Source organism: Brachyistius frenatus, unplaced genomic scaffold, assembly GCF_029030835.1.
Source record: "Brachyistius frenatus isolate BFR_SWC_R1_liver_20210118 unplaced genomic scaffold, ASM2903083v1 Contig_463, whole genome shotgun sequence".
Lineage (NCBI taxonomy): Eukaryota > Metazoa > Chordata > Actinopteri > Embiotocidae > Brachyistius > Brachyistius frenatus.
The window spans coordinates 32,501-42,500 of record NW_027211062.1 but is presented as its reverse complement, the minus strand read 5'-3'; the positions used below and the strand labels follow the sequence as shown (position 1 = coordinate 42,500).

General features: G+C 43.5%; 1 protein-coding gene across 1 annotated transcript in view; it reads right to left on the bottom strand.

The window, feature by feature from the left end:
• Window positions 1-3,648: 3,648 nt before the first annotated feature.
• The window catches only part of lratb.1 (lecithin retinol acyltransferase b, tandem duplicate 1), an 18,044-nt gene continuing 11,692 nt past the window's right edge, over window positions 3,649-10,000 (bottom strand). Inside the window, exons 18-20 of the mRNA XM_069687444.1 lie at window positions 9,500-9,617; window positions 7,966-8,056; window positions 3,649-6,765 (exon numbers count right to left, since the gene is read on the bottom strand). Of these exons, the coding sequence (XP_069543545.1) occupies window positions 6,691-6,765; window positions 7,966-8,056; window positions 9,500-9,617 (284 nt within the window). The 3' untranslated portion in view covers window positions 3,649-6,690. The remainder of the gene's footprint in view (window positions 6,766-7,965; window positions 8,057-9,499; window positions 9,618-10,000) is intronic.

Sequence of the window (10,000 nt, the reverse complement as noted above, 5' to 3'; positions counted from 1 at the left end):
GCAATCAAGACCTGTCTCGTGTTGACTATAAATCCATGTCAGCCAGGGTCCCCACAAAGGTAGACAGACAAACGTGTGTGTGTGTGTCACTCAACACGATCCTAATGCTCTCCAGCCGTTTGGGGAGGAGATGTGGGACAAAACAGCAGATTATTACCAACAAAAACTAAATTAGCATCTTCTCAGAGGAGATTTGGAGCAAAAAAACAAAACTTAAATCCTCCAAAAACAAACAACTTTCCCAATTTAACCACAACTTCCTCTTTTTCTGCAAAATATACATTTGATCTCAACTCCAATGAGTAAATTCAGCTTTTTAACTCATGAATCATACCAAACATGACTAATGTGATTAAAAGAGCTCAAATATAACTTGGATTTAGTTTTATGCTGTTGACAAGAAATATTCAAATGATTTTGAAAAAGAATAACTTTTGCACAATTAGTGTTTTATTTTTGTTCTGTTGTCTTTTAAACTGGTGAAAAAAATAAATCAACATTTTGTAAACATAAAAAAAAGTCTCGCTTCAAGTGTCTCTGCAGACTCTGCTACCAGACTTGTATTTCATTCTTCATCCATCTACCTCCAACGTTTGCATACAACTCCAATTAAACTGAGATCCTTTTGTGCTGTTTGTCTTTGGGAGTCGGAGCACCAATGAAAAACAGCCTCACAGGGAGCGAGGTGCAGACAAAAAGACAAAATGGAGGCCAGAAAGGGCACAAAGAGGGAAGAAAAATGAGCGATGAGATGTGATTTATCTCCTTTTATGTACCGTGACAGCACGACAGAGACTTTTACCCTCCAAAAAACCATTCGACCAACCTTCGGTTACAAGTTAAACTTCTCCAGAAACTTGTTCGTAGTTTGATGGAAACTTTGTCACTTTAAAACATGTTAAACTGAGTCATGGTTGTCCTTTAGATGAGAATTAAAACAGTGTTATGTGTGTTTCGTTAACACATCTTTTCAGGCGGGGGGGAACTTGTGTTTCAAAGTTGAACGAACTTAAAACGATGATAAACCGGCCGACGCTTTCAATAAACTCCTGGCAGAGAAAAGAACATTTTGTCGGCGGCCGGCTGCAACACAGATCTGCTCAGCTAGAAAACAACCAGTTGAGAAGTTGTTTTTTTTCTTCATCATGAATTGAATTAACAACTGTTCAATTGTGTGGAATAAACACATTGACTAACGTCATCAAAGGGATATAACTGATATAAATGGATGTGGTTCGCTGTTGGCAGTGAACTCAATCAAAGCGAATCATTACGAGTCCTTAGGACGTATACTGTAGATAACGTGGATATTTTTATAGTCCCTTAAACAACGTGAGTGAAATTTAAAAAAACAACACAGAATTCATCCTCGGCCGTCTTTTCCAGGTCCAGCAGCCTCTTCGCTCGTCTGGCCGGGAATTATTCTGACGTAAAACATGAAACGAAACCCCTTTTGTCTTTGTGAGAGTCGGCGGGCCTCCGTGAGTCAGAGCAAGCTGCCGTCCTCCGACAGAGAAGGAGGCCGAGCAGCAGGAAGACAACCACAACTCAACAGACCAGCTGCAGCTCTCGGGCTGATTGGTGCACACACATTCTCACCGGCTCCGTCTGGATATTAATCTCAAGCTTTCATCTTCTGGTTATCAGTCTGAAGCTCAGTCTGCGCCGGGAAACAGGAAAAGCTCAGAAAACTCCAACAAACTTCAGTAAAATATCGAGTTGACTGATTTAACTCCCGACTCAAAGTTAAACTGACTGAATCCACGACTCAGCAGATACTTTGGGTTTTATTTCCATTGGTCTCCTCTGCAGTAGAGTAAAGATTCAGAACCAAACAAAAACAAACAAACAAAAAACTTCTTCTATAAAGTGGAAAAAAAGCTGTTTGATGATTTTATTCTTCATGTGAATCTTAACTGGACTAATGACGGAGTCTCTCCTCGAAACCACAATTTAAACAAACTGCGGTTTGTGTGAACAACAAAACAAGTGTTTGATGTTTTCTAGCTTACAGTGTTGTGAAAAAGTGTTTGCCTCCTTCCTGATTTCTTTGCATGTTTGTCACACTTAAATGTTTCAGATCATCAAACAAATTTAAATATTAGTCAAAGATAACACAAGTAAACACAAAATGCAGTTTTTAAATGAAGGTTTTTATTATTAAGGGAGAAAAACAATCCAAACCCACATGGCCCTGTGTGAAAAAGTGTTTCCCCCTAAACCTAATAACTGGTTGGACCACCCTCAGCAGCAACAACTGCAATCAAGTGTTTGTGATAACTTGCAATGAGTCTTTTCCAGCTGTGGAGGAATGTTGGCCGACTCATCTTTACAGAGTTGTTGTAATTCAGCCACATTGGAGGGTTTTCCAGCACCAACCTCCTTTTGAAGGTCATGCCACAGCATCTCAATAGGATTCAGGTCAGGACTTTGACGAGGCCACTCCAAAGTCTTCATTTTGTTTTTCTTCATCCATTCAGAGGTGGACTTGCTGGTGTGTTTTGGATCATTGTCCTGCTGCAGAACCCAAGTTGGCTTCAGCTTGAGGTCACGAACAGACGGCCGGACGTTCTCCTTCAGGATGTTTTGGTAGACGGTAGAATTCATGGTTCCATTTATCACAGCAAGTCTTCCAGGTCCTGAAGCAGTAAAACAGCCCCAGACCATCACACTACCACCACCATATTTTACTGTTGGTATGAGGTTCTTCTTCTGAAATGCGGTGTTACTTTTACACCAGATGTAACGGGACACACACCTTCCAAAAAGTTCAACTTTGGTCTCGTCAGTCCACAGAGTATTTTCCCAAAAGTCTCGGGGATCATCAAGATGTTTTCTGGCAAAAATGAGACGAGCCTTAATGTTGTTTTTGCTCAGCGGTGGTTTTGGTCTTGGAACTCTGCCATGCAGCCATTTCTGCCGAGTCTCCTTCTTCTGGTGGAGTCATGAACACTGACCTGAACTGAGGCAAGTGAGGCCTGCAGTTCTTTGGATGTTGTCGTGGGGTCTTTTGTGACCTCTCGGATAAGTCGTCGCTGCTCTCTTGGCTCTTTTGGTCGGCCGGCCGCTCCTGGGAAGGTTCACCGCTGTTCCATGTTTTCTCCATTTGTGGATAATGGTTCTCACTGTGGTTCTCTGGAGTCCCAAAGCTTTAGAAATGGCTTTAGAACCTTTTCCAGACTGATAGATCTCAATTACTTTCTTTCTCATTTGTTCCTGAATGTCTTTGGATCTCAGCATGATGTCTATCTTCTGAGGATCTTCTGGTCTACTTCACTTTGTCAGGCAGGTCCTATTGAAGTGATTTCTTGATTGAGAACAGGTGTGTCAGTAATCAGGCCTGGGTGTGGCTCGAGAAATTGAACTCAGGTGTGATAAACCACAGTTAAGTTATGTTTTAACAGGAGGGGGAAACACTTTTTCACACAGGACCATGTGGGTTTGGATTGTTTTTCTCCCTTAATAATAAAAACCTTCATTTAAAAACTGCATTTTGTGTTTACTTGTGTTATCTTTGACTAATAGTTAAATTTGTTTGATGATCTGAAACATTTAAGTGTGACAGACATGCAAAGAAATAAGAAATCAGAAAGGGGCAAACATTTTTTCACACCACTGTATCTGCTCTCCTTCCTGACAAAGACACATTAACATCAGCTTCGCTCAGAAAATATCTTTAATCTCCTCGGTTTAGTATCTACAAAATCAATTTCATACAGAACTTTTTAAATGCATTTTGAAAGCAAGCATGAGAAGAAGAGTACAAATATGGCAGAAGTGATTTTCTTTAGCGTGCTACTAACAATTTAAATTTTTAGTCGTCGAAGGTTTTTAATTACAAGAGCTTAATAATGTGTTTGAAAAATTTGAAAGAATCTTGACAAAGTGGACGAAGAGCCACAGAAAGCCTCGTATAGAAAAAGCACTCATGGTTGAACATTAAGGCTTCAGGTGGGTCTGAATCGAAACATTTTGAATAATACACCGGCAGCCATTTGGACCGGAGTCAGAAAGAAGCAGAGCAAACGTAGAAACATCAAACCAGTTCAAACCCAGTTCATCCGAGACCTTTAACTGCTTTCAAACTTAAAATAGAAATCCTGAGATGTTTTTTTGTTTCTGTCGGTTGAATTAAAATCCGTTTCAATGAAGAAACAAATCTTTGGATTTTTGTTTTTTCTCCAAAAACCAGCAAAAGTCTCAGTCTGAACCAAATATTTCAACATTTACTGGTATTAAATCTGCCAGATATTCATGCTGTTTTAAGTGGAGACGAGAAATGAAACCTTTGATTAAGTAAAGACGAAACGCTCAGCAAGGAATCGCCAACGATTAATAGCAGATGATCATTCTATTCATCAATAAATGAATAATTACATTCCATTATTAGCACAATAATCTGAACAGCATCTCGGTAGAAATGGACCTCGGTCTACTCGATGTAGATACGCGGTATCATTTCCATCTTAACGGTGATCAGAGTGGCACATTGGACCAAAAAAATCAGTCACGGTCGATGAAGACGTCGGTGGTGAAGTCAGGAAGTTAACGAGGCTTGGCGTCATTTCCTGGTTCTGGTTCTGGAAAGTCCCGTTTGACCCAAACGTTGGCTGAAAATGACTAAAACAGGTCAGAAATGAGCAGCAATTCCCTGGAAATCCTTTTATCTTCAGACTTCATGAAGCATTCTGGGTAACTATCACATGGTCCAGGTTTTTTTGGGGGAGGGGGGGTCAGTGTTGTTTAACAATGATGAAGGGTTTCTCCAAATAATTGAGACGAACATCTCTGGAAGTAATCTAGAGGACAGATGTGGATCCAGACCTCGTTTTCATCGTGGAGATGTGAAGCGGTGACACTCGCGGTCGGAGTCTCTTCCAGTTTGGACTTTTATGGAAACAGGAAGTGAAAGCTTTGATTCTGACACCTCGCTTTACAAATCTGCCCGTTTCATTGTCCCTTAAATCCCAAAGACAGGCTGACAGATGGGAACTTTTCCCGTGTGACTCCCTTTTATTGGGCTGATTTATGCTCATGCAGCTCTGCTTTCACGGCTGGAAGGTTTCTGACTGGCTGTCATTTATTATGGAGTCTTTGAATGTCTGTTCAGAGGACAGTTGTTTCTTATTGTTTTGGGCAGACTGTGAAATGTGTTTGGGGCTCGTCCATTTCAACAAATGCTTTTATTAGTTTCACGTTTAGAGCAAGAAATTCAGAAATCTTCAAAATGAGGTCAAAGGTCAGAGCGACCGCGGCCGTGGAAAAGGTTTGGAAAAGGTTTGGAAAAGCAGCCGAGGGGATTTATTTTCCGCAGACGAGGAGGAAGATCGAGAGCGGGCCGTGATTCAGAGGAGGCGGGCGATGAGGTGGGAGTCAGACGGAAGCTGTGCAGCTTCAGTCTGTTTGCAATTATGACTAAACGGAGTGGAAGCCAGCGGGTCGGGCTGGTGGAGCAGACGTGCATTCCTGCGGGGCGGTGAACATCGGAGCCGGGTCGCGTCGAGGTGAAGCAGCCGGGCGTCCCGCCCGTCGGACCCGAGGCCGGCGAGCACGCGTCTCCTCCGACGGCCGTTTACCCTCCGAGGGAAACCCAAACCTCCGGAGGTCAGGGGTCGGGGCGGCCCCCCCGAAGCTGCTCTGGACTTCAAGTGGAGATGTGTGGCGGCAGCGCGGATGTTCGCCCTCCAAACATTTCCTCACGTTACCGACATCCGTGCTCCTCCACTTCCTGTCGGTCAGTCGGCTTTTAAAGGAGCTCCGAGACTCCACGAGGACGCGTCTCCACGCAAAATAATACGCTGCAGAAACAACTGTTGGCTGAATTTGTCTCGCTTCAGGTGCTTCCTGTGATATCACACGAGCTCCATCAGCAGATAGTTCGGCCATCGTTCTCCTTCCAGCATTTTAAGGACTTACGAGGGTTTAAATTCATTCTGGACCACAGAAACAGCGACAACCTGCCAGAGTCCATTCAGCCTTTCTATCACGTTGCATGATCTTCATCGGCAGCTTTGATGCAGCTCAGTGATGAACGGAGCAGCAGGAAGCAACGACCTCCATCAGGAAGTATTCGGAGTTCAACATCATCACGGAGTTCCTCACGTTAACGTGACCTCTGACCTCTGACCTCTGGTACCTGAACATGAGTGACGTCACCATGGAAACCTGAAACTGGAGCAGACAAACAGCAGATTTGGGGTCTAATTTCTGAAGGACCGAAAATCGTGGCCACGCCTGCTTCCGTCCGAGCGTTCCTGAACCCACGCTCGGGTCAAACTCTGGAAACGGTCAACAGAGACTCTCGAAACGTTTCAGACATGAAGCGACGAGTTCGACACTTTTGTTCTTTTCTTTTCTGCTTCGTAGTCTTCAGGTCAGTCTTCTCTGCTCAAGTTTCAGGTCCATGGTGAAATGTAAAAAGTCAATAATTTGGGGTTTAAAATGGTAAACAATGAACCTTAAAACCTTCTACCTGATGGCAGCGCTTCGTTTGAGTTTCCTGGATGTTTGTATTGGTTTGTTTTCAGGATAAATCTGAATCTGAGCCAAAGCTCACGTTAGGAAGATGACCGGCCGCGGGACGTTTCCCCGACCCGGTACGGCCTCCTGCTCTTCAGGTGTTTCCGTGTCCAGGTTGTTGATCCGCTGACGTCTTTCCTTTACGTGAATTTCTTTAAGGTCTCCGTCCTCTCAGTCCACCAGTGACTTGAGGTCGGGAAGTCCTCTCAGCTTCAGGTCCAGCAGCATCTGACCGTAGGTTTTACCCTGTGAGAGGAAACAAAGAGTGTTTGGATTCACGTCGTTCTATGAGTGTGTGAAATGTGTGCGTGTGTGTGTGTGTGTGTGTGTGTGTGTGTGTGTGTGTGTGTGTGTGTGTGTGTGTGTGTGTGTGTGTGTGTGTGTGTGTGTGTCGGGGGGAGGGTCCCTGATGTGTGTGAGGTGGAGGGAGAAAACTTTACAGGAGTGTTGGGGAACGAGGTTTTCATATTTCTGACAAACCTCTGAATTTTTGGACGCTTCAGAGTGAAAACGGTGTCGACAGCTGCAAAGAGTATTTCAAAGTATTTGGACGAGTAAACATTTCTTCTTTTAATTTGAAATATATTTGGATGTTACGATGGAGGTTTTTTTCTCCCGATAAGAGTCCTTTAAATATTATTTGTCGAAACAGAGTTCATGAAAGTTATTACACGGAAGCTCTGCTGAAAGTATGACATCATCGTCTCCTTTCAAAATAAAACTGTCTTTCTTACCAAAAATAAGTGTTCATTTCCAATCATTAGGCTCCGCCCCCTCCTCGCACCATCAAAACAAACTGCTGCTCGCTAACCGCAGCAACAGGAAGTGACGGGGTTTGTGGGTAATGTGGTCTTCTGATGGAACGAGGAACATGTTCAATGAGTTTTCTCCACTTCCAGCTGGAAGAGACTGAATTTTGTTTTATTGTTGAATGATTTCTACATAAATCTGAAAAAAAAAGAAAACCTCAAAAAATGTGCATCTCATCAATCACAAAAAAACTCCCTTCAAACTGGAGGAACTAATTCAAGTAAACCCAGCGTTCATGATGAAACAGGTCTGTGATGGATTAAGAAAAAATGAACTGCATCCAAACTTTTCCTTGTTCTTGTTTCCTTTTTTTAAGAATCCTTTTTTTGAAACAAAATAAACTAATAAATGTCTTCATCAACAGCTGATGAGCGTCAGAATCACGTATCAGATCACGACCGCTCAGCGCTGCATCGTTACACGTGCTGCTTTTATTTTGAAATATTTCTACCTGTGAGACGGCTAATGCGAAACCAAAGATGAATGTTAACGTCTCGTTGACCCCGACAAAGATCTTTGAGATCAACTCTGGACGTCCTGAAGACAAGGACAAAGCAGAAGTGTCTTTGCGGGCTGAAACCTGGTTTCAGGGTGAAAAGGGTTTTGACCCCTACGACGACAGGAAGTGTGCATTACCTGGGGGTCGCTGCGCAGAGACGCCACCCCTCCCCCGCCCAGAGAGCTCTGCAGCACGAAGTTCAAGCCGTGGATCCCCGGCAGGGTGTATCTGCAAGGAGACAGAGACGCCGTTACCACGGAAACAAAAAAAACACACCAAAAAACACCATCAAATGTGTCACACACACACACACACACACACACACACACACACACACACACACACACACACACACACACACACACACACACACACACACACACAGACACACAGGTCTGCCAGCACAGCCTGGCACCATGTGTTGGTATGAAAGTTTATTGCACACGTAAATGTGTGTGTGTGTGTGTGTGTGTGTGTGTGTGTGTGTGTGTGTGTGTGTGTGTGTGTGTGTGTGTGTGTGTGTGTGTGTGTGTGTGTGTGTGTGTGTGTGTGTGTGTGTGTTTGTGTGTGTGTGTGTGTGTGTGTGTGTGTGTGTCTGTGTGTGTGTGTGTGTGTGTGTGTGTGTGTGTCTGTGTGTGTGTGTGTGTGTGTGTGTGTGTGTGTGTGTGTGTGTGTGTGTGTGTGTGTGTGTGTGTGTGTGTGTGTGTGTGTGTGTGTGTGTGTGTGTGTGTGTGTCTCCTGCAGGGTTAACGAGTGTTGGAGGTGCTCTAATGAAGCGTCCGTGGCGGCGGGGAGGCGTTTCGGGGTGCGAGAGGAGACGCGGGTCAGCGAGCTTTACGACCTCCACCTCTTCATTACGCTAACCGCTAACACGCCGCCTCACCACTTAATGTCTGCTGAACAGCGGCCTCTCTGGTCAGAGGCGGTAACTACAGGAACACCAAATTCATCTAATGTTTACATCCTGTTCTACTTTTGTGGTCAAATCTGGAGTCTTAAAACTCCTTGGTAGCATTGTGAAGTGTAAAGTCAGGGTGTATACAGCCTGTAATTCCCAAACTGTGGTACGTGTCCCACTAGAAGGACACAAGGCTCCACCTAGTGGCCCTGAAGAGTGTCGCGCTATCGTATTCTTTCCGTTTCCCACTTGCAGCTGTAACATTTAAAATGTTCCCGCTATTATACCTCGTTACATATGTACGTCTGGAACATTTTTTTGTTAATTTTTGGACTATTTCAGGAATAAAATGTGATGCTAAAATTAGCGTGACCAAGTTGGATTTTAATCTTAAATGAATAAAACTAGCATTTTCCACTGTTGCTATGGTGACAAGTTTACACACAGTAATCAATAATATACATTTCCATCACTTACATTTCATAAAGTCGTCAGCATAATTCTGCTGTTTTCAACGGTTACTCATCAGAAGTGTTGTTGTCCAGTTTCCTGCAAATGTTTCACTATAAAAGTCTCGTTAAGAAATGAAGGGAGGACGGAGGGCTTTTAATTTGAAAGGGATACGGGAAGCGCTGAGTTTGTTTTAACGATGCGACGCAGCAACTTTAACAGGGCAAACGGGAGCGGATCAAAAAGGCTTCATTCTGCCTTTTCCATCGAAGCCTCGCCGTCTTCCTCCTGACAAACACAAACAGACGTCTTCCTCTGCTCACCGTGTGACGGCGTCGTACGCCCCCGGCTCGATCAGGTGGGCGAAGTATTCCTCCACCACAGAAGAAGTCAGGTGTTTCTTCAGGTAGGGGAAGAAGAGGGGATGACGAGCGACCACTCCTGAACAGATGAAGAGGTGAAGTCAGAGTTGGTTGAATTGCATGAACATTTTTACAAATATAAACTGCTTAGAACGGTTCATTCACCAGTTTTAAGCAATATTTTTCATTAATATTTGACCAAAACAGTTAAATATGATAAATATTGTCGTACTAACTGCATCATTAAACTCAAACAAAAAACCAAACACACTTCCAGCAACATCATGAAACGATTTCACCTGAAAACAACAGCTTGGAAATGATTTTGATTTGTTCAGCAAAAGTCTCAAAATCTTGTTTTAAAGCATCATGTCAGCATTTTAGGGAATACAAAGTTTATTTGCAGTCTTACCAAGAGTTGCATGAGCAAACTGGTGCCACTTAGCCTAGCTTAGCATAAAG